The sequence below is a fragment of the Zootoca vivipara genome, chromosome 2 (genome assembly GCF_965207765.1).
Source record: "Zootoca vivipara chromosome 2, rZooViv2.hap1.1, whole genome shotgun sequence".
NCBI classification, from domain to species: Eukaryota; Metazoa; Chordata; class Lepidosauria; order Squamata; family Lacertidae; genus Zootoca; species Zootoca vivipara.
Genome location: NC_142584.1, coordinates 26,105,812 through 26,130,239, shown reverse-complemented (window position 1 = coordinate 26,130,239; position 24,428 = coordinate 26,105,812). Strand labels below are relative to the sequence as shown.

At 45.3% G+C, this 24,428-nt stretch overlaps 1 protein-coding gene across 5 annotated transcripts in view; it reads left to right on the top strand.

Annotated features, from left to right (window-relative positions):
- The window catches only part of BAIAP2 (BAR/IMD domain containing adaptor protein 2), a 137,247-nt gene that overhangs the window by 106,873 nt on the left and 5,946 nt on the right, over positions 1–24,428 (top strand). Inside the window, exons 8-14 of one of the 5 annotated variants that reach the window (XM_088663016.1) lie at positions 2,812–3,039; positions 4,025–4,223; positions 6,210–6,411; positions 8,711–8,779; positions 10,401–10,551; positions 14,048–14,082; positions 18,401–18,451. In XM_088663016.1, the coding sequence (XP_088519142.1) occupies positions 2,812–3,039; positions 4,025–4,223; positions 6,210–6,411; positions 8,711–8,779; positions 10,401–10,551; positions 14,048–14,082; positions 18,401–18,428 (912 nt within the window). In that variant the 3' untranslated portion in view covers positions 18,429–18,451. Of the gene's footprint in view, positions 1–2,811; positions 3,040–4,024; positions 4,224–6,209; positions 6,412–8,710; positions 8,780–10,400; positions 10,552–11,692; positions 11,792–14,047; positions 14,083–14,971; positions 16,304–16,457; positions 16,976–18,400; positions 18,452–24,428 lie in introns of those variants that run through there. The other 4 variants (XM_088663019.1, XM_088663015.1, XM_088663018.1 and 1 more) reach the window with 4 other exon arrangements.

The window sequence follows — 24,428 nt, the reverse complement described above, 5'->3', positions numbered from 1 at the left end:
AATAGCAATGAATATCCATGATGCCTCTGAGCAGCATAGGGGAGCGCAGGGATTTGTTTTGAGTTTCAGAATTACACTGAGTCCAGTCTATTCCCCACACAAATCCATTCCTGGTCACCCCAAGCTTTCTTCCTTTCAGCACTCCATTTTTGTTGGGATGGGGGAAGATTCATTTTGTGGTTATTGTTAAAAGATTAGGAGGTGGGGGGTCAGAAACCCTTGCCAATCTGCTGTAAACCACCTAAAGATGAGCTGTAGATCCCAAAATACTTTCTGCCCACCTTTGCCAGAGATTCATCACAGACGTATTCAGTAAGTAGGCAGCAAGAGAGCCATCAGGCGGTGGTGGGCCCTTGTGGATTATGACTCCAGAATGCCATACTGCAACCCATGCTCCACCATATCTTCCCTTGGGTAGCCAAATAGTGAAATAATATCTCTTGTAGATGCCCTTGATGGAGAAATAGCCAATATTTCTAGGCTGTCGGTGGACTCCTGCTGGTATTCTGAAGAAACATGCTCTACCTTTTAATTACTTCTTTCTCTGTATATCACTCATTTCATTTAACCATATCCATCTGGCAAGATTGAAAAGGTGTTTTTTTTTAGATAATAAAGGGATTAGCTGAAAAGTCCCGCTTAGTCATAAGCATCTTCAAGCAGTAGTGTTTGCCAAGCAAATTGACAACATATGTTAAGGGCCTTTTATATGTTGATGATATATGTAAAGCACAAGTTTAAAAAGAATTCTCCCCACCCCCAAATAACGAATGGGCAAGCAGAATTGTTTGAGGGGGGTGGTCTTTCCTTTTTGTGGTTTAACACAAACTGTTGCACATCTAATCATCCAAAGTAGGCGAGGGTGCTTTGCTTTCCACATGCTCTGGGAAACCCCTTCTGCTTTAGTTGCCGTACCCCTTTGCTGTCAAAGCATTAGACCGACCCGTCTCCTCCTTTCTGTTCTCCCTGTGGCTTATTGCTTGGGGCGAAAGGAAGTGGAGCACTACTGCACATGGGAGACTTGCTCAGAAACACCGTGTGCTCCCAGCACATTGCGGTAGGGTGCTATCAATATACAACGATGGTTACTAGGCTGCAGAGACCAACCTATCCATAGCAACAACACTGTGTGCAAGGAGGCCCTAGAATAGCCTTTAGCAGCCTCCAGGCAAGCATTAGGTTACTTGCGCACTGGGGTGGGGGGAGGGGGTGATAACACATCAGTGGATATACAGGTGCTTTTTGACTACTTTGGGTTCTGAGTGGGGAAAGATGGGGCTTTTCATGGAACTGGGAGTTTTGGAATGTCTGAAGCAGCTGCACAAGCAAGCAATAGTTAAGTGGAGGAGGGAAGCTTCCTTTGCCTGAGGATGTGGTACTCAGTGGCAAACATCATTCCTGCATTGCAGGGGGTTGGACTAGAAGACCCTTGGGGGTCCCTTCCAACTCTACAATTCGATGATTCGGTGATCAGCTTTATTAGGGAGGGGCGGGTTTTGTTTTGTTTTTGCAAGGGTCACGACATGCCTAGTTAAACTTATTCTGACACCTCTACTACTATTTACATAACAGAAAGCATTCATATTGACTTGCGTTTGTGCAATGTAACGTGCGACTGGTTAGGGGAAGTGGCAAGCAGGCAGAAAGTCTCCCGGACTCCAGTCAATGGCAGTCAGGTGTTCCGAGGCTTCCTGCTGCCTGATATTGCTGAGTGTTAAACCCACCTCCCCCTTTCAATACAATAGTAGTAGTAATAGTAAAGCTCTGATATCTGAGGAATAAGTCAAAAATGTCACATGCCGAAAAGAACTTCCCAGCACTAGGAATACTGACATTCATTCATTGCATTTATTTCCCGCCTTCATTTCCAAGGAGCTCAAGGTGGCCTACATGGTTCTGTCCCTCCTCATCTAATCCTCACAACAACCCTGTGAGGTAGGTCAGGCTGGGAGGCAGGGTTTGAACTGCAGGCTCCCAGCTCCTTTCGTGGCTCCGCACCTGGCTAGCAAGAACAGACTGTTTGGTAGTGGGGATGAGTTCACCCCTTGTAGGGAAAAATCCTGGGATGAGAACTTGCCAAGACTCTGAGCTTGGTTTATTTCTCAGATGTGCTTTATCTGAGCAACTACCTCCCAAACTATATTTTAAGATGTGCTAGGGGGAACGTATTGCTTCCCTTCCATTATAAATACCACATGCACCTTATTTCGCTGGCCTATCAGCTGCCATTCATTGTCTTTTATTGGGCTTTATCTTGTTTATAGCTTGCACGGGACCAGGGTGAATCTCATCCACCGTCTTTTAACTAGACAAACGGTGAACAACTTGGAACAGTGTCTATGCGTTACAAATTCATAAGTCTCAACAACAACAACAACAACTTATTATTTATACCCCACCAATCTGGCTGGGCTTCCCCTTGCCACTCTGGGCGGCGTCCAACAAACATTAAAATACATCAAATATCACAGATTAAAACTTCCCTAAAGAGAGCTGCCTTTAGGTATTTTCTAAATGTCAGGTAGTTGTTTATCTCTCTGACCTCTGATGGGAGGGTGTTCCACAGGGCGGGTGCCACTACCGAGAAGGCCCGCTGCCTGGTTCCCTGTAGCTCTGCTTCTCAATTCACTCGGAAGCCAAAAAATCGTTGACTAGCTGTGGTTCAGGGGTTCAGCTGAGAAAGGGGTCTTGTTGGCATTGTTATAATTATTATTATTATTTTATACAAAATCTTCGATGGAAGCTTTCTCTGCAGGTACACTGTGCTTTCTCTCTTCTTCTTTTTCACGCTGCTCTCCTTTGTTACTTCAGGGGAAAGACATCTTGGCGCAGAAACTCCCTGTGTGGCAGCAGTCCTGCTCCGATCCCAACAAGATTCCAGACCGTGCCATCCAGCTCATGCAGCAAATGGCCATCAGCAGCAATGGGACCATCATGCCCAGCCCCCTCTCTACATCCAAGTCAAACCTCATCATCTCAGACCCTATCCCTGGTGCCAAACCACTCCCAGTCCCACCAGAGCTGGCACCTTTTGTAGGAGTAAGTACTGCATGTGTGTGTATGTGGGGACCCGGGCGGGCGGGATTTCATGTTTCTTCTTTCAGCTAGGTGCAGTAGGTGTAGAACAATGTTTTGCCAACATGGTGCCCTCCATATAGCCCAGCCAGCGTGGCCCATGGCCAGGGATTATGGAAGTTGCAGCCCAGCAACCCCAGGAGGGCACCAAGTTTTGGAATATTCATCTTGTTCTGAGTCAGATGGTCAACCCATCTATCTCGGTATTGCACACTTGCTGGCTGGCAATAGCAGCTCCCCAGGGTTTTGGGGCAGGGGTTGATGCTATGGATTGACCCTGGTGGGGGCTCTTGGCATGCAAAGCACGTGCTCTTCCTGTAAGCTACGGGCCTTCCCATTTAGCAGAGCTTGTGCAGTTAACAGAACATATCTGACTTCATGTTTACTGCCATTCTCTGCTTGTGGTGCAGTGGGTCAGTGCGTCTGGCTGTTAACCAGGAGGTTTGAGTCCAGGCAGGGACGGCTGTGGGCAGGATTCCTGCATTGCAGTGGGCTGGACTTGATGTCCCATGGGGGTCCCTTCAAACTCTGCAATTCTATGGTTAGGCATCCCTTACTAAAGATGTATGTTTTTGCATGCCCCTCCTGATTAATACAGTTGCATATATATGACTTTCTAAATATAAATATATATATTAAAAGGGGGGAGGGAGGCATGCTTTGATGTGTTTTGCACTGAAGCAATGGTGGGACAGTTGTTGGATTGCAGCTCCCATCAGCTCCGGCCAGCATGGCCAAATGAGAGGGAAGGCATCCAGCAATGCTTCAAGGGCCAGGCGCTCTCCAACCCTGTACCGAAAAGGTTTCATGGATGTGGCCAGCTACTTTGCAGTCCTTGTTTACTGAAAGCTAACTGTCCTTCCTTCCTTCCTTCCTTCCTTCCTTCCTTCCTTCCTTCCTTCCTTCCTTCCTTCCTTCCTTCCTTCCTTCCTTCCCCACCCGACTACAGCGAATGTCTGCACAAGAGACCATCCCCGTAATGAATGGTGTCTCCAGCTCAGAAGGCGAAGATTACAACCACTGGTCCGACAGGAAGCCTCCTCAGCCTAAGTCCTTATCCCCACCCCAAACTCAGAAGATGAGTGACTCCTATTCCAACACGCTTCCCGTGCGCAAAAGTGTCATGCCGAAAAACAGCTATGCAACCAGTAAGTCAGTCTCTCTCTCTCTCTCTTGAGTTTACTGGCACGTTCTGTATTCTGTATATTTGTATTTCCAGTGCCCTGCATTTTGATGTTTGGAGTGTTTGCTGTAAGCCGCTTTGGGCACAGCTCATTGTGCAAAAAGAGGCATATGAGTAAATCCAGCCATCATTCTCTCAGCAGGCAAGTGGATATTTAGACAACCTTGCAGCAAACTCTCACCGTTTTTTTTGTTTTTTTGGAGTGAACCATCTTTCTGATGCTGGGTGGAATAGCACTGATATTGTTGCAACATCAGTGAAGTGGGAGTGGGAGAAGGGGCATTGAAGCACACGGAGGAGGGTGGTACAAAACTTTCTCACCTGGATTCCCTTCTGCCCCATCACCTACAGGACAATAGCGGTAAGATCAGAGCTAAGTCCCTGCCTGTTGTCTTTTGCTGTCAAAAGAGCAGGCAGAGGCTTAGTGCTTAAATCACAGGTAAAAGATTCCTGTGCCTGATGTCACGTGACATCAGGTGACTGGCAAGTGGGCATGGTTTGCCCATAATGGACTTGTGGGGCAAATACAGAGGCTTGGCGGGTCTAATTAGACACACAGCCTGGACATTCTCAACTGTAGCTCTAAAAGGTTCTAGCACACTGCTCCTTTCTGTATAATTTTAGAAGAAAAGAGCCATATAGGGATAGCATCTTTTTGCAGTAACGTTCATAACAACAGCTACAAACTAGACTCCAGTATCTGCTGCTGCTTGGTTGTAGCAATGGATGAGTAACCTCTCTCTGCAGGGTAAGGCAAAGTTCATGGCACTGGACAAGAGGGATGGGTTACTTTACTGTGTAGCCACTGTTCTTTTCTGAGCACAGACCTATTTCTTAAACCTTATTTAATATTTGTTTTAACAAGGAGATTGCTCAGTGCTCCATGTCCATGTGGGTATTCTGCCAGGAAACTCACCCAGCCTTTCGTTTCCCTCCTGTCCCTGCTCCTTCGCTGCCATTCACAAGCAGGAGGGAAAGGTTTAGGGCAATGAATGAAACTTTGGGTGCAATAGGGAGCTTTGTTTTGCAATACTGGGGTGTTGGGAAAGCCGCCTTGACCCCAAAGCCTGCAAAATAAGGAAGGAATAATGGAAGAGTGGTCCATTAAGTGGCCGATATTAAGAATTTGCTCAAGGCCATGTAGCACAATTATGAGGAATGCAAATTTAAACATTGGGTTGTTTTCTTGCACACCTGCATTATTGTACTTGTGTTGCCAACAGTGAAGTAAGAGGTTTTATGAATATGTATGAGTAATATGTTAGTTAGGTGGTACTGGTGGCTTGGGAAGCAAATCATTCAATGCTTTTAGGAGGGCTCGTTCACAAGATGTCTCCCATAGATCACTGGCTCGCTCTTTTGTTGTTAGCTCATTCCTTGGAAACTCGCTCTTACAGAGGGACTGCATTTGCTGACACTATCTATCCTTATTTTTCATTCAAAAACCAAGCCAAGCTTGTTTGTTAGAAGAATTTTCTTCTGTAACGGAAACAATTCCTCCAAACCAGAACAGAAATCAATGCAATAGCTCTTCTTTGTTAAACCTTTTGCGTTGAGATGGAACCTGGCAGTTGAATGTGAGAAGAATGGGATGACATTGTCAAGCCTTTGAGTTTTCTTCACGTTGAGGATTTAGGTGGCGCTTACCTGACTGCCAGTCACCAAAGTCTCTGTGGCTTCAGAAGGGGAGAGGCGATAGCGAGGTCAGCAGGGTGCAAATGCATTGGTGGAGCCAATCCGGTGCTCCCACCAGTTGCAACACACCGGCCTCCCCACTGCCTCACCCTTCCGCCTCTTAGTAAGCCACAGCAAAGCTGCTGGTGGGCAGGCAAGTAAATGCCCCTTGCCACACCAGCCACAGCTGGATGTAGGCCAGCTTATGAAATCCTCTCCAGGACGAGAGCCAGTTCTGAGAGCCAGCTTTGTTATTCCTTTTCTTTCCCCACGCCAGCTGAAAACAAGACTCTGCCCCGTTCCAGCTCCATGGCAGCAGGGCTGGAAAAGAACGGCCGGACAAGAGTACGAGCCATCTTCTCTCATGCTGCCGGCGATAACACCACCCTGCTGAGCTTCAAGGAAGGAGACCTCATTACGTTGCTAGTGCCTGAGGCCAGAGACGGGTGGCACTACGGAGAGAGCGAGAAGACAAAATTGTGAGTGCGGTTGCTTCTGAGTCTTGAGAATGTGTGTGTTGGGGGGGGGCGTCCCTCTTAAAAGTGTTCATTGGGCACCTTCTTCCGAGTACCAGGAGGCAGTACTTCTGCCCTGCCCCTCTTGCGCTCAGGTGTCTCGACTTCTGAACATTCACACGCATAGCATAGGCCAGATCAAAGGTGGGGTGATGGCATCTGTGTTGTTGGTCCAATATCTTACAATCGTATAAGAAGGTAGGGCCAGAAAGCCAAGCACAAAAAGTTCCAAAACTGTGCAAGCCAGTATTTCTTGGGGAAAAAACAGTGTATTTTGTGCATTGGACTCTTCTTCACACTCTCCTTCTTTGAAACACATCATGACATTCCAGTAAATCGGGGTGGGTAAGCATTTTTGGGGCCCAACTCTCTTGAGAGCCACAGGACAGCAGTGGGTGTGGCCAAAAGTGGTCCACTCCCCATGCATGGATGTACATCACTGTCACCCCTTCTCTGGTATATTATAGTGTTAGAGCAGGGGGGGTGGGCGTTATTCCCTATTGCCCCCTCTGTGCTGCAGCCCTCTAGTGGCGAAGGGGCATTAGGAATAACAATCAACTACAGTAATACCTCTGCGAACGTCCGCCTTGGCTAGCGTCCATTCCGGCGAATGTCTGCGGCAAACCCGGAAGTACCGTAGCGGGTCACTTCCGGGTTTGCCGCTCGCGCATGCACAGAAGTGCGGAATGGCACTTTACGTGCGTGCGCAGACAAGGCGCTTTGCCCTGCATCCTTTTCGGCTAGCAGCCGGGGCTCTGGAACAGATCCCGGCCGCAAAACGATGTACGACTGTAGTGGGGAAAACGGATAATCAGATCAGTCTTCTGATGAGCAGGGGGAGGTCTGCATCTTCTTAATGGCGCTAAACTGGGCAGAGAAGTTGAAACCTAGCACCATGATGACAATGAAAATTGCTTGGTGCTCTGATCTGATTATCTGGTTGTTGTTTTTTTAACCCCCTGAGGTAACCAAGCTGGGCCCAGGGGACTGGATGAGGCATGCCAGTTCGCCACTCCTGGCAGTAAATGCTGCCTATGGCCATTTTGGAAAATATCCTTTACACTTTTTATCTTGTGTGTGTTGCACTGTGGTTGGAGTTTGGTGTGCCAACGTGTGGAGCGTGTAATGAACAGCTCTGCCCTCTGCTTTGAAGCTCCCACACTGTGGAAGCAAGAAGTCTTAACCAGTGCTAAGCATGCCAAAGGAAAGTTAAAAGGAATGGCAGAAATTGCAGGCCTTTTCACTCCTAGAGTGTCTGTGGCATAACATGGAACAAAAGCTGTTGCTTGCTTAGACTGCTACAGTAGGGCTTGCTTTTTTGCACAATATGTTTGCTAAAGAGCAGAGGAGAGCTTGTTGCTTGGCAACGGTTGTGTAGGTAGGTAAGCTCCACAATCTCAGAGTGTTTGTGAGCTCTCACATAACCAGGATCTTGAGTCTTAAAAGGTCCTAAATCTGGAGCTACAGCGTTCTCCAGTATTTCTCCCAGCAATTACCATTCTTTCCAGGGAGTCTGGGAAGAACTGAATCTCTAAGCGTAAGAGTCAGGTGGCCTGCTTCAAATGGCTATTGCCCAAGTAAATTGCTGGCCTGATAAGTAGAATTGGGCCTTGAAGCCTTTAAGGTCAAAGGAGAGTTCGCTGACATGCACTTGAGTTAATAATTTAGCCCAAATGGATGCCCACACGGTGAGAGGTGATGGATAACGTTTATTGGTTGAAGGGCCACATTTACTCTTTGACAACCCTTCAGGGGCCACATGTCAGTGGTGGGTGTTGGATGCTGATCAGTTGAGGAGGGGTAGCTATTGCAGATCCTTTTTCATTTGGTGTTGATCTCATGACCGGGGAGGAGGTGGTCTGCAACCCACCACCCCCAAGTCAAAAGCCACTCGCCTATCAAAAATACAGAACATGCCACAAGAAAGTGTCCAAAATTACCTGGTTCAGAAAACATGGTGTAGAACAGGCAACCCCAAACTTTGGCCCTCCAGATGTTTTGGCCTACAACTCCCATGATCCCTAGCTAACAGGACCAGTGGTCAGGGATGATGGGAATTGTAGTCCAAAACATCTGGAGGGCCGAAGTTTGGGAATGCCGGGTGTAGAAGTTGAGGCTCATTCAAAATGCACAAGAGCCTTGAACCTGGGCAAATTTGACTGAGGGAGGTAGGCTGCCCAGTGCTGTGATTTTAGCAGTTTTAAGTGGGGTTTAAGAGAGAGAAATAACTTTCAACTTCTCCTTCTGTTAATCTGTACTATAGGAGAGGCTGGTTTCCTTTCTCCTACACACGTGTGCTGGACAGTGAAGGGAGCGAAAGGTTGCACATGAGGTAAGAAGGTTGTGTTGTCTGCTGGTTTCCACAGAAACATGTGGCATTTGAATTTATAGAGATCAACCCCACCCTTGCTGAGCCTGAATCAGTACCTGTCTTGTATTGCCCTCTTTCTGGCTCCTCTTTTGTCAGTAACCAGCCGTACCTGCCTCAAGTTTGTCAAACCAGTATTGCAGGCTTTGCTGTGAAAATATTTGGTGTCTGTCTGCCTCCCCCCCCTCTTCCTCTCCCTCTCCCTCCCCCCCCCCTCTCTCACACACACACAGAGAGAGTAGGAACAGCCCAAAGCAAATATACTTTTGATGGAACGACTCCTATCACAATGTTTTGCTAGTGATAAACACAATAGGCCCGAATGACTAAAATTGAAAGAACCCAGGCCTGGGTGTGGGGAAAACGATTCCTTGAAAGAATGAAGAAAAATCTGCATAAGCAGGTGCTATGGCCTCTTGGAGTGTCAGAGAGAGAGAGAGAAAGAGAGAAGTTTGCTGGGCTTGTAAGCCTGCATTGATTCCTCAGTTGAAAGTGAGGAAGGGGTCATTTCACAGAAAGGAAGCATTCAGATGATTTACTTATTTGTTTTATTTAAGATGGTTCTATACCCCACCCTTTGGCTTAAAAAAAAAAAAGCTCACAGAGAGGCTTACAGAAGTCAGTACAAAGCTGGTCCCCGCTCCTGGGTTTGCAGCCTCGAAACGCACGACACAAGAGGAAAAATGAATGGCAGGGAGGAGGGTTAAAACAAGCTCAAGCACGATTCCTTTAGTGCACTCACATCGTTCTGAATATGCAGTTTCTGGCAGTCTTGAAGACAGACAGACATGTCCTAATCAAATAAAAAAAAATCCTTCAGTAGCACCTTAAATACCAACTAAGTTTTAATTTTGGTATGAGTTTTCGTGTGCAAAATTAAAACTTAGTTGGTCTTTAAGGTGCTACTGAAGGAATTTTTTTATTTTGTTTCGACTCAGACCAACACGGCTACCTACCTGTAACATGTCCTAATCAAATGACAGTGGCAGTTCTCACTGTCTTCCCCTTGATAAAGAGCAGTCCTTCCTTGGAAGCACCTCCCTGCCCTCCTCATATTCGGGAGCAGAGCAGGGAACAATATCCAGGCCAAGAGGGACAAGGTGGCTCCCGTTACACAATTCTTCCCTCAAGTCAGCTGACAGTTGGAAAATTTCCAGGAGGGGACTTGATGGATTTACCGCCCTCCCTTGCCAATTTCACTTGGGGCTGCCTTGCCCTCCCTTCAAGTCCTCTTCTCCCCTCACCCCAGATCAAATCCAGGATCATAGCTGGTGACAGGCCAGGAGCACAAAATAACTCATTTCCTCAGGCAGCAAACTTGATGGTAATTGGCTTCTCTGGCCATCTCAGGTAAGACGGGCATGAAGAGAGCAAATTGCTGGCTTAAGTGCTGGGAAAGTACTCCTAGCAAAAATTCTGTGAAGTAGGAAGTTGTTGTAATCATTGCCATCAATTTATTTACACTATATCCCGCCTTTTCCTCTGACGGGACTCAAGCTGGCTTACATATAAAAATGAGAAGTGCTAAAAACACAGAAAGCCAAATTTTCTATGTTTGGTAAGCAAATTGTATTTATTTATTCAGCCAAGGGAAAAGCAGTAGCACAGGGAACCTGCTGGACAAAGATGACATCCCCCCTCCAGATTACAGCATGTCTTCCCGAGCTTTCCAGTCACAGAACGTCAACACCTTCAAACAGAGGCCGTACAGCGTGGCAGTGCCTGCTTTTGCCCAGGTGAGGAACCTTACTGGGAGGGGAGAGGCGCTGTCTGTTGGTGGATGAAACCTGCCTTTAACTGCCTGCAGCAAATTTGAATTTTCAAAGCATGAAAGCATTTTATTTTCCTGGTGTCAAACTGCTGCTTTTCTTTTTTTCAGAGAAAGCTTATTGTTAAATCTAGAGCAGGGTTTCCCCAAACCTGGGCCTCCAACTGTTTTTGGACTACAACTCCCATCATCCCTAGGTAGTGGGGACAGTGGTCAGGGAGCTACTTCACAGCTCTGAGGAAAGAGCTTGCAGCTTCTGTCTAGACCTGGGATGCAGATCAACAGGACTACAACTCCCATTGTCCCTGACTGTTGGCTCTGCTGTGGCTGCTGGGAGCTGGAGTCCAGCAACATCTGGAGGGCCCACAGGCTCCCCACGCCTGTTCTACTGGCTGGCTAGAAGTTCCAGCATGCATGAGAGAGAGGGTTCCAAAACTGAGAGGTCACCTGCAAGATGTGTGGGCCTGTGGTTGGGAGAACTAACCTGCCTCACCTAGGCAATAAAGCTGAAAGCAGCTATATGCCAGGCTGGTTTTAACTGAGCAGCACTAGCAATATCTATTTAGGGTTTATTCCTCCCTGTGGGGACAGAGGAGTAATTGTGGATGGATTTTACTGGGGGTGTGAATTATTTGCATTTTGTGGAATGTTCACTGGGCTGTATGCAACAAGATATCCAAGCCCTTCCCCCAACCTTTCGGGGTATATTCACTTGGGTTTCTCCCTACCCCCGTGTTTCCTGTTGCCTATAAAGTATTTGGAAACTTCTGGAGAGTAGAATGCTGGGAGGCAGTAAAGCCAATCGCTCTCGATGCAGCAGCTAAACCTAGCCTCTCTTTATGGCAGACTCTAGTTTCTTGCATGTGCCGCACCTGCAGAAAATGAAGTTGCCCTTGTTTTCTGTAGCCAAGCAGCAGCAGCAGAGCTGGGCCCAAAGCACAGAGCTGCGTCTGCGCCTTGGGTGGATGGGAGGTCGTTTTGCTAAAAGGAGTCCTGGTTGAGGCACTGCTGAAGTGAACATTCTCCAAGTGTCTGTTTTCTAACCTAGGTCTTTTTACGAGCAGGTGAGGCTTAACTTGCCAACAGGTGCTTATGTTCATTATTTGTAGGAGTACGTTATGCCCTACGGTTGTGCAATAAATGAATATTCCAATGGCCTCTGCCAACTGCTACCTGCCTCCTACCAGCCTTATCCTAGGTCAACAGCCGTAAGTCCCAAGAACGCAATGTTTCCATTGGGGTTCCTGGGGCCTGTTTTCTGCCTGCTGCATCTTTGTGGCTTACCCAACATGGGTAATCCTGCCTCCTCTCTCCTTCCCATCCTCATTCTTCCAAAAGGAGGCAGTGACTTGCATTTTGGGGGAAGTGGAATGAATCAGAAGGAGAAGCACGAACAAAAACTATGGAGGATGAATGAACCCATTGGGAAATTATCAATGGGTGAGGCACAAAGAGTGGCAGTAAAACAGCAACGCAAATACCCAACTGGTAACATTTGGTCGTTCTATGAGTGTCTACTGCTAGAAATGGGTTGCTCACCGGTCAACAAAGCTTATTTTTCCCCTTTCAAGTTTTCAAATAGTAGAGAACAGGTAGCTAATGTGGTGTCCTCCAATTGACCAGTTGAGCAGCTGTGCTGCTGTTTGGTTGAGTCTAGTCTTCTTGACTCTCTTGAGCCACAGCAGTTGCCATTGTAATGCCCTTCAGAAGCAGCTTGATTGCCAAACTTTGGCCATGTGGACTGGGGCCGATGTGAGTCCCAACAACTTCATTCGTTCCCCCTGGCACAAGTGAGCCTGGCAGACTTGACTAAACCAAATAAGGCTAGTTGTTAAGTAAAAAGGTTGAGGGGATGGATGGAAGGATGCAGATAAAATCAACCAAGGTGATTGGATAGCAAAAGGAGGCTCATTGGTTGGAAAATGTTTGCTGCTGAAGCCTTTTTTTTCTCCAAAAGGTGTACTGTTGTTTTGAGCTGCTTTGAGCTCAACTTTGTTGTTAGTAAAGCAGGATACAAATATTAAATCAACGGCAGATAATCGGGGGTGATTATTGCTGTCTAAAGATATTTATAGCTGGGACAAAACAGCAGTATTTTGGTTACAGAAGAAGCTAGGGCAGTGGAACCGACAAAACTGCAAATTTTAACTGAGCATTAAACTACAAAACAACGGTAGTTTTGTCATTTGTCCAGAACAGGAAAATAGTTTGGTTTCTTAAATGAGTGGTTCTGAGGCTTTGACTTGGAAGCCTCCCTTCCCACAACCCCAGCCCCATTGCAGATAGATGAAGGTTTGTTAGTTATTACTGCCAATAGGTTCTGTGGCAAATGACCCTTAGTGAGACTTGGCTTGGGTTAAGAGGTAAGCATGGAGTTCGAACTTGATTGAGTGTTGCCCCAGGATTTGAGCTACAGGACCGTCAGCCCTGAGCAGCTGAAAATTGCTACCTGGTGGGAAACCTTGATATTTTTGTCCAGAATAGTAAGTGGTATTTTTAAGTAAGGAGAAGGAGGAAGTGACCAGAGTTTTCCAGGGAACATTCATAGTCCTCCTTGGCCCTCCTTGCATAGCTGCCAAGTTTTCCCTTTTCTCGCGAGGAAGCCTAATCAGCATAAGGGAATTTCCCTTTAAAAAAGGGAGAACTTGGCAGCTATGCCTCCTTGGCTTGCTGCATTTGGCTTCGCTGCAGCAAGCATAGCCTGCAGGGTTTGAGCAGGGCTGGGTGTGTTCAAAATAGAAGGCACACGCATGCCTACTGGAGTTCTCCAAGCTCTCAATTTCCCCCTTAAATGTTGATGGGACTTTGAAGTGCATCACATCCAGGCTTGTGATTTGACTTCTCCTGGGACCCATTCGAGCAGGAAAAATAAGTGTCCGTCATTTTCTTTATATGTACCCACCGGAGCATGGGGATGAAAGAGGCAGGCTGCACTTCTCCGTGTGCCGCTGCTTCTGTTTCATCCATCTCACTGATGCTTGGAAGCCATCGCTTTGGCGTTTTTCTTTTGAAGATAATCCTCAAAAGAGATGAGACTATGCAAGAGTCCTGTGCTTGCTTCCACCAGACATTGCAATGCCACCAACCTGCTTTTTTCCACAGGGTGTTTTTGCAACAGCAGCAACCTGCACTGCAACTAAAAGTTAGAGATCTCTGCACTGCAACTAAAAGTTAGAGATCTCTTCTGCCCCCAGTCAAAGCCGAAATGTCAGAGCTCGGTTTTTATCCTCCTGCTTCTACAGCTTTTGCTACCCAAAGTCTTATTCTGGTGAAAGGGACGTAACTTTTTACCATTCACTCTATGGCTTTGGTAGCTAAATCCTTCTTGAGACCCAAACACTATGCGCCAGAAAACTTGTTGATTGTCAGTGTTGATTTTATTTTTCTTCCATTGCTATGTTTTGGCATATGTGGTTTCTTCTGCTGACTGACACCCTTGCTTTTTTTTTTGTTCTCAACCACAGGGACTGGATGACTATGGAGCAAGACCCTCAAGCAGGTAAGAGGCTTGGACTTTTGAACCCATTGTAGATACATAAACACACACACACACACACACACACACACACACACACACACATGGGAGGCAGCAATATCTCTGGATTGCATACAGCCACTTCCCCACACAGGCACAATCATTCGGCGTACCCTGAAAACGGGAATTTCCAGCCACCTGCCTTTAAGTACAGGATACAAGGACTGAGTTTAGGTTTTGATTTATTTACATTTATTTTATCCCTTCTTCTGCCTGGAGCCCAGCATGTGCATGGATACTAGGTGGTCTCCCATCTAGGCAACTATGGCTTGTTGAAGCAGCAGTGAGCTCAATTGCTCCTGCTTTTTCCTCTCTTTGTGAATTCCTTGCAAACCAGAGTTAAACTGTGGTTTTTCTGTCTTGGTTGGTAGGGAGCAGCCAAGTACATGAGAGGGCAGAAGGTATTGGGGGGACAGGATACCACTGGTAGCAGCTTTCTGGACTGTAAAAAGAGTTCACTTATAGCAGAAAGCTTTTTAAAAAAGCTAGCTATTATAGGAAGCAGAGACTTCAAAACCCATGGTAAGGCAATACTTTTTATTAGGGCCAATCAAAACGTCACAGAATAGTGAGCAAGCTTTCAAATTCTCCATCTTTTTAGTTGTTAAGCACATGGCAGATGCCCACTGAGCCTGCAGCGAACCTCAAAAGCACAGTGGGAAAGCCTAATAGGATCTTTCACCTTTTAGTAGTCTCTCTCTCCACGGCCCCCTGCAAGCTTCCAGACCAAAGGGGATACTGCATGGCACTCTAGATGTGTTGCTCCTTTGGTTCTTGTCCATCAGATGCTTTTTCCTTTCGTGGTGGAAGTGCGGTTTGGCAGTATCCTGTCCTTTTTCTTTCTATTCCACAGTGGCAGTGGCACTTTGGTATCAACAGTGTGAGAGAAGGAACCTTGACTAGAAATGGCAGCCGCTGCTTGGAAGAGTTTTCTGCTTCTCTTGTCTTTCTTTCTTTCTTTCTTTCTTTCTTTCTTTCTTTCTTTCTTTCTTTCTTTCTTTCTTTTTCTTCTGCACAATTTCCTCCCAACTACCCTCTTTAAAACAAATAAATAAAAAAGTCGCTCTTCTCCCCCACCCTGGATTTCTAACTCTTGTGATCGTTAAGGAACCCACGGTGCTGCAAACCTCTCCACACTCCCTGCCATTTGCAAAAACAAAAAACACCCTTCCGAGTAGAAAATTAATCAAAATGGGAATTGTTATATCCTGCATCTCTCTCTCTCTCTCATTCTCTCTCTCTTTGTACTTTGTAAATGGTTTTTTAAAAATATATATTATATATATGTATAAAAAGATAGTCCACAATTCCTTTTCAAAGGCTTTAATGTGAGCTGCACATTAATAGCAAAATACATGGATATTTTTTCCCCTTAAAAAAGAAAGAAAGAAAAGAAATATCTATATCTGGCTATCTAGATGGATAGTTATAGATAAGATATATATCCAGGAACAAATATGCATGGCCTATGGTGTACGTACTGTTATTTCAGATATCTTTCTTTGAACTTTACCATGATGCCGGTTTTTTTCTGTCCAAAAAAAAGGGGGAATGTGCACAGAGAAGTTTATAGGGAGGCTGGCTGGCAACCCTCAATGGTTCTTTGGTGGTTGCTATAAAAAGGAAGTACAGTGGTACCTCTACTTACGAATTTAATGCGTTCCGAACACACATTTGTAAGTCAGAAAAATTTGTAAGTCAAATCCCATAGGCATGCATTGGGAGAAAAAAATCGTAAGTCGAAGCAACCCTATCTAAAAATTCGTAAGTAGAAAAAATCCTATCTAAACCGCATCCAAGATGGCGGACGGAGCTCCATTCGTAAGTAGAGTTATTCGTAAGTAGAGGTACCACTGTAGATGCAAGCGTGGGGTGGGGAGAGAGTGCGCAGAGTCTGGTTTCTCAGTGAGGATTGGACTGTTAACATGATCCAGCCAACTGAACTGAGCACCAACCCAGTATTCCTTTTTAAAAGGGGTTTGTTTTATATATATACATATAATACATATATATTTTTTGTAGGAAGGTATTGTTACCTCATGGTTAGCACTCTGGGGTAGTGGAGCCAAGTTGGGATTTTTTGGGGGAGGGGGGGATATTTTGTCCAATTATGCAGCTTTCCAAATCAGTCCAAAGACTTTTTTCTTTATGAAAGTGAAGGGGTGGTCCTCCCCGCACCCCACTTTTGCGCAGATTGGTGGGGGGGAGGGATGGAAAGAACCACGCGTGTTTTGGGGGCGGGGCGGGGTTTTGAACTTTTGGTGATTTTGGGCAAAGTTCAATTGCTTCATTTCCTAAAATGCTGTCAATCTTCTTTGTGTGTTCTTGGTTAACTTCAGAGGCAAACCGGGTAGGATTGGAGTTAATGGCTACTGGTATTGCTTCTTCAATCACTGAACTCTGTGAACGTGGTCCCCTCCCCCCTGTTAAAGACTTTGAACACTTTCAGTTCCTGTTGCAAAGTCTACAGTGTAAAAGCTGTATTCCTATGACCCCAATGTGATTAAAAATGAATAAATAAGACAAAATGAAACTCAGAACAAAATATTTTATCTGTATTGGAGGCTGCTGGCAATATTATCTTGACTATATGTACATATATATAAAAAAAGATCTATCTCTACACACATAGTAAAAGTTTTATTTGTTTTATATAATGGACTTGGGGCATATGTAATAAGAACCTCCTTCCATTGTTGTCATAACTTTGCTCAAAAAGTCTTTTTACATCCAGGGTATTCTGTAGTAAAAGAATCGATGTAGAAAAAAACAAAGCAAAAAATATATATTAAAAATTACACAAAACTTGTGTTAAGGATTGTAAAAGTGATGGGGGAAAAAGTTCTGTGGGTTTTTTTATTATAAAAGAAAAGAAAATAGTAATAAATAATAATGATGACAAATAGTCGAAGAGAAATGTGCCCTGTACCGAGATGTTTGAATAAAAGTTTGATTTCCTGCATCGAGTTGGGCTTGGGTGATTTTCTTCAGGGTTGTTTTTTTTAATAAAAAAATTGCCTTTGTCATGAACAAGTCCTGCAGTCAACAGTGTGTGTTGCAGGTATTTTCTACAACTCTAGGATGCTGAAAGAGCCCATCCTGCCTTCACCAACCTTTCATCCTCTTTCCTGCTTCATCCTTGTCCAGCTGTGATCTCTTGAATGCATGGAGTGCTTTTAATAGCAGTTCCCAGTAACCTTTTCAACAGTCCTAAGGATCAAACCGTAATCATTCCAGTATTACAAATGGAATGCTGAGGCTGAGAGAGCAACTTGCTCAAAGGGGCAAGTGGGGCATCTGCGCTGAACCTGAGCTTTTAACTCTCATCTCCTAAATCCAGCAGAAAATTCTTTCCAACAAACCACACAGGTCAGCTGGCAGAATATTAAATGGGATATTTGTCAGGGATTTACCATGGGAGAGCTTAAACTTTGACTAATTTACTCAGCACCATATGGGATAACCTGTTCAACTGAATTGTCAGGGTTTGTTTGTTTGTTTGTTTGTTTCCTTAACCAGTTTTTGTCCCTGCAGTTGGTTGTTTTCATCATAGCAACTTATTATCGTCTCACTGCATAGCAACTACTTTAGTATAGTCAGCAAGTAGCCTAGCTTCACTAACAGCTGGTCACTACCATACAGAATTGTGAGGATACTTGAGGGTGCAATAAGCTCGGCCTCTCCCTGTGACTATATGAAATAAAGCTGGAGCAAGCAGTTGCTTTTCTTCCCACGGCAATGTTATATCCATGTGACGATCGAAATTATCACACAGTAGCTTGGCTGCCTGAAGGTTTCAGCATGAAGAGGCTCTGTACAATTATCACCATGCGTTCTTTGTTGTGATTTGTCACTACTTTCCCAAATGCCTCACGAGTCTTGAAAGTTATGAAGAGCCAAATAAAGGGTGACTGTTCTGCAAATTTTATAGAAGAGGAAATAGAGTGTGGGATGTTTTTGGAGGATGACGTTTAAGCCTATATTCCAAGGAGTCATTTCATTTTAGCCTCTGGCCAGTCTAGAAAGGACCAGAGCCTCGATTTCTCTTCCCTACAGTTAATCCTAATTTTAATTGCCATTTAATTGCCACTATATGTTGTACAGTGCAGTTAACAAATACAGCTTGCTCAGAAGAAACCCCTCTCACCTGAACGTTGCATGTCGAAGGGGCATCACCAGCTCCGGCTCTAAATAACTGATTCCTCCCCAATTGTTTATGGAGTGTGCGTGCGTGCGTGCAAAGTACAGGTCTACAAACAGCCTCTCTATTTTTCCATTACAGCTCAGATGTTGAAGTGGCCAGGTTTTGAGAGGTGTCCCTGACTGTATAGTTGTAAGTTCATCATTTTTTTCCCCCCACATGCCAACTGCTTTCCCTTTGCCCCCACCTCACTCCTAAGAGCGCTCTGGACAGACTCCTTTTCAATGCTGGTGAAGGGTGGAACCAGAATATGGGGGTGGAGGGTGTTGCCCACGGAAAAAATTGCCGCTGCTAAACAGCAACGGACACTATTGGTGAATTCCATTCTCCACCGATGATCAGTCAGTTCAGAGCTTGACTCACTCGCTTTCCACTCGGTCCACTGGTTGAAGTTTCTTTGCCTTTTTCTGGTTGACGGAAGCTGGATTCCCTTTCCTCCTCTGACCTTTGGAGCAGTTTTCCGTGCTTCCCTTTCTGTAATCCACTCCTACGTCCGCACAACTCCTAGCATAATGCCTACCCCAAACCTCCATGCTCAATCCTCCCCCCTTTTTTTCTTTTCTGCTACATCACTCCTAGGGTTGAATTTTCCATTGGGTGCATCTAAATCTGGGCAGCTCTGGGGTCTATCTGGTTTCTAGCTTATTATTAGGAAGCTTTTTGCACAGCCGTAGTGATAATCTGCTAAATTCACTGGACCTCGGGGCCACTGGCTTTTTTACCCCCTTTAATGTGATGGACCCTCTCTCTTGTTTCTTCCTGTTTGGTTTCCTGTCTTCCTGCCCAGGGCTCTGCCCTGGAACACAGGAGATCCAGTCCAAAAGTGCAGGATCTGGACATTGACGAACAAAAAGAGCCCTGCACCAGCAATGTCTTTCCATTGACTTATGGGTTACAGCAACTCCATGTGCATGCTGGGAAATGTGTGTATGGAAATGAATATTGAGTTGCTCCCCCAACACTTGAAATCATTTGGTATATCCTGTATGCACAGAGGGTCCCCATACATGTAAGGATATACTCAATCAAGCTGACAAAGAATTAAGTAAGATTTTCTGCACAGCTGCTCATGTTTTCAGTGATCTCTTGTTTTTGCCCTGTGATTCCTACACCAATATATGTATATACACTTGGGTTTATACTCCCCACTAGAATTCAAGTCCTAACTACCGTATGTTGTTGAACATGCTGATCTGGGTTACATTAGCCAAGCCAAGTATGTTGATCCAACAGAGTGGGACAAAGGAGGTAATCTCAGAGCCAGGGTAGAAGTAGATTCAGTTTCTGCTCTCCCTGCCACCCCAACTCTCCACTGAACCTCCAAAACTCAAGGAAGTGGCTATGCTGCTTCTATCAGGCTCTGGCGCTTACCCCTCCTTTTCTCGTTTGCCATTACAAAAATAGTTAACTATTCTTTGATGAGTCACAGTGTGAACAATCTTCAATACTTTCTCCTCCTGTTTAAGTTCCTTTCAGCTTCAAGAATCTATTTTAGCATCCCCTGGGAGAAAAATGATCTTAGCCTCTGCATTAATTAAGTTGGGAATATTAATTGCCTGCGCTTTAAAAATAGGATAATTAATCTTTGCTGCTGCTGTGAACTGAGCAGACCTTTTTTTTAAATAATCTGCTCCGGCTGCCAAAAGAGGTGCTTTGCTCCGGAAGAAGGGGGGGCACTCCTATCCATACCTGGATTAGGGTGCCTAGTTTTCCCCTCTCTTTTTCAGACTGGGGTTTGGGGCTGCTGCCTTAGCTTTTTGTACTTAGGTGTGATGACAGGACACAAAATCATTGAACTGGAAGGGACCCATGAGGCCGTTCAGTATAAACTCTGCTGCGTTCAGGATCTGCAATGCAGGGTTCAGTTACAGCATCTCTGGTTAAATACCTTCAGCAATACAATCTGTTCTATTGAACAGCTTCTGCTGTTAGCAAGTTTCTTCCAATGATTAGCCAAAATCTGTTTTTCCTCCTAATTTCTAACCATTGGATTTTAGCTCAGCGCCTTGGAGCAATGGAGAACAAGTCTTGCTCTATCAAAAGTACCTGTGGAACCATTATAACAAACCTGTTGTTTTATTATTGTTTATATTTTGAATTAGATACATGTGGGGGCTCCAAAATCTTTTAAGTACTTAGAGCCTCTAAAGCAGGCATCCCCAAACTATGGCCCTCCAGATGTTTTGGCCTACAACTCCCATGATCCCTAGCTAACAGGACCAGTGGTCAGGGGTGATGGGAATTGTAGTCCAAAACATGTGGAGGGCCGAAGTTTGGGGGATGCCTGCTCTAAAGGATTTGATCCAGCACTGCCTAAAAAATGCCTTCTCTCTTCAGTGATTCTGGTTTGTAGATCTTCCCATCCACTAGAAACTTGTGGAAGTTGCTAAAGCCATTAGATTCCTATTTGGAGGTGCAATTGATTTTTTTGAGAATCACAAGTGCCCTAAACTGGTGTTTTGCTGTGTGAGCATCAAAACCTAATCTTGATGTTGTGCTAACGGTATCTCCAGAATATACTCTTGAGAATATTCTGTTAGGGCAAGACCATCTGTTACCATTATTATTTATCAATAATCTGGTAATGTGAGTGGATAACATTATTTTGCACTCCTCATTCATTTGGACAATAACATTGAAATAGGTCACTATTATTATCTCTTTGGGAAACAAAGCTAATTTCTCTGTCCAAGGCCCTTCTAAGAAGCGTTGGTCAAGCATGAGTTTAAACCCCTGGTGCAATATTGGCTACCAGTTTGTAATTCTAGATAAGATTAAGCCATTGCCATACATGCCTATTCCCCCTTTATGAAACCATTGCCCAGTCCTCTTTTTTTTTTAAAGCAAAATATACACCCGTTAGTTTTTGAAGCATGCCTTAAATTTTAAACCACAAGGCAGTTAGTTCACCATAAAATAGACGGGTTCCTGTCTTTTCTCAGCATGCTCTCCTTGAATCAACTGTACATGAGCCAGCTTGTAACGCTGGTATCTCAAGTACGTTGTATATTGGTTTTGTGCATACTGTGGGGATGCCGAGCTCCTCTTTTTTGTGGGTATTGTGTGATGCAACACACTTTCTCTCTACTGTGACAGACTTAGCAAAAAGGTGAATTCTATCTTGCATCTCATTTAACAGGTGGTTCAAAGCTGATCTATCTGGTTTGGGTGCCCTAATTCCTTGGTCCTCAACCTTGGGCCTCCAGATGTTTTTGGCCTACAACTCCCATGATCCCTAGCTAGTAGGACCAGTGGTCAGGGATGATGGGAATTGTAGTCTCAAAACATCTGGAGGCCCAAGGTTGAGGACCACTGCCCTAATTTGAGCGTTCATACTTGCCAAATGTCTGTGTACCCAAACCCTTGGGAGAGTTCCCCCTACCATTGTGACTGACATATCCCTCAGAGCACTCTTAACATTGGGAAGAAGAGGGAACAGTGTGTTTTTAAGTCTGATGGCAAGCTAGGGCCCAGAGCTAGCCTTCAAACGTGGCCTTTGCAGAAGTTGCAGCATTCTTGACTTTTGCCTGCAACATGGACATGACAGTCACTGAGAATTGTAAACTTTGAAGCTCAAAGGAATGTAAATGCATTCAAGGTAGAAATGGTTCATAACCCAATGGGTTCTTGTGAAGGAGGATTCTGCCTACCTGTATATTGGGAAGGGGTGGCTAACCCAGATGTTGCTGGACTCCGAACTCCTGTTGCCTCCAGCCACCATGGCCAGTAGTCAGGCATGGTGGGAGTTGCAGTTTAACAACATCAGGTGGGCCAGATGTTCCACCCTTTGCCATGAAGCATTCTGAATCTGGAATATAATGTACGTTGATGTTGTATCTACCTGTATGTTTACAGTGCAGTAATACCACGGGGAAATCATGGCACAAAAATATGGGGTGCCTCTTTAGGACAGTTGTGACAACAGCAGAGGGCTGGGTGAGAGAGAGATATAAAAATCAAGACAAATAACAGGCATTGGCAATCCAAAATTCATCAACAGAACTAGGCAAAAGAATGGTTCCCCCTCACCTTGAAGAAATTGCCTGCCTATTACAATAAGCACCAGTCTGTATTTTGCTTTATTTCTCTTTTAGAAATAGCAGGCAATGTGGTCTTAACATCTGGCCAGTTTTGTGCCACCTGTTTCCTTTCAACATGTGGCCATAACTTGATCCGTTCAGCAATAATTGCTTTCAGTCAGCCTTTTTCCCCCTGCAGTTGTGACCGTAACTGTGTAGAAATGGCATTTCATAGTTCTATGGCAGTTCTCCTTAAGCCAGGCAAACGGCTCTCGGCTAAATATGGTAAGTGTTAGGACAAAACAAGCGCCTTCGTTTCTCAGACCCTTGCAACAGTGGAAGCAGCATGAATTAATTTTATTTACTTCCCCTAAGAGGAATCACCCGAGGGCAGTTTGGAAGTGCCATTGATTTTCTTGGATGTGGGAAGCTATGTGTTAATGGCTCCCTGTTCAGGTCTGGGGAGAGATTTCCAACAATGCTCCATCGCCTAAAACTGCAAGAAACAGCCCTTCAATCCCAAGCAGCGACACAGAAATGGCAAGTGTAAATAAGCACTCGACTTTCAAGCGTATCCCACCTGCCTGTATGTTGAGACCACACTGGATTGGGGAGGGACAAGAAGACACTGCATGAACTCTGGAGCAGAAAGGCATTACTTCGATAAAAGGGAGTTGGTTGTTTTTGTGTGTGAATGTTGTGTGCTACCAATGTCTAACATGGGATGTTATGTCTTAAAGACTGCTGTCTTCAGAGGGAAGGCTGCAGGATCTGAAATTTGTTCTTCCTGGCTCAAAACCCAGCCGGTTTGGACAAACTTCAAGCACCATTTCTATGCTGCCGAACCACGCTCTGCAAATTGTTGCCTGTTGGAGAGCAGCTGAAGCGACGCCCCCTCAGATCTCTCTGTGCCAAGATAGTTCAGGAATGCAGTTAGTTATTGGCTGGAAAGGCCTCCCTCACACCCACCCGGCGACACTAAGTCAGGCTCTAGATTTGTCTGTGGTGGAGCAGCCTGCACCTGAGAGTGTGGCAGGCTCACAATAGTTACGTGTTAGCGAGTATTTGGAGAGCAGCAGCTTGCCCCAAATTGATGCAAGATGTTCTGGAGGAAGCAATGCTGTGCACGTGGGTGTGGCGTAAATATCAACAAAATGTGACTTTTTGCCTGCAGGAGGGAGGCACGGGTGCGGAGGGAGAAGTAAGAGCAGCATAATCTGAAAATAGTCCAGTTGCTCGGGAGAACCTAGAAAGCAGCGGTGCAGTCCTGGAGCAAATTCCTCCACTGGTTTGGCCAGTGAAAAGTAACCCGGTCACAAGGGTGTAGACCTTTCTGCGCCTAACCTTGCCCAAACTGAGTGACGGATAGTCATGCCCCCTTAAGTGCAAAAAGGCATGCTTAAAATGGAAACTCTGTTTACAGGTGGCTTGGATTTGTGGAAGAACAAACAGGACTTGCAATGAAATGGTGCCGGGGGGGAGGGCACTCCTATTCAGGGTTCCAGTCTGTCAGCCGTGGCCTGTTCCATTCCCCCTCCCTACGTGGTTCTGTTTGCTCCACTGCAACTGCTAGTCTTTTGTGATCAGTGAGCAGCATACTTGGTCCTCGTTGGTATGTTTCCGCCTTAAGCAATTCCCCCCCCCTAGTTTGAGCTTCCCTAAAGCTTGATGATATCCCTTGAATAGTGCCTTATCGGCTACAAGTGGACTGGCACTCATGCCTGAACATCAGAAACAGTTGTGGAAGAGTCCACCAATTTTTTTTGAGGGGGGGGGTGGTGTTTAATATTTTAATCATTGGGACTCTTCATACCAGCTTGAATCTTGAAGGGACTCGTAGTATTTTTCTTGGCCGTCTCTATTCTACGGACTGTTGGCAGCTTGCCTTTTTCCTGCAGGAGCTTGTTGCAATTGCCATGGAAATGCCGCCGACGAAGTAATTGGGGCTTAATCACACCCCAGCCAGCTGCAACATGCAAGAGTAATGACCACATTGGCTGAAGCAAACATATTGTGAACGTGAACCAAGAGTATAATGACCCAATGCATGGCCCCAGTACATATGGTAATTACTCTTGCATTTTACGGGT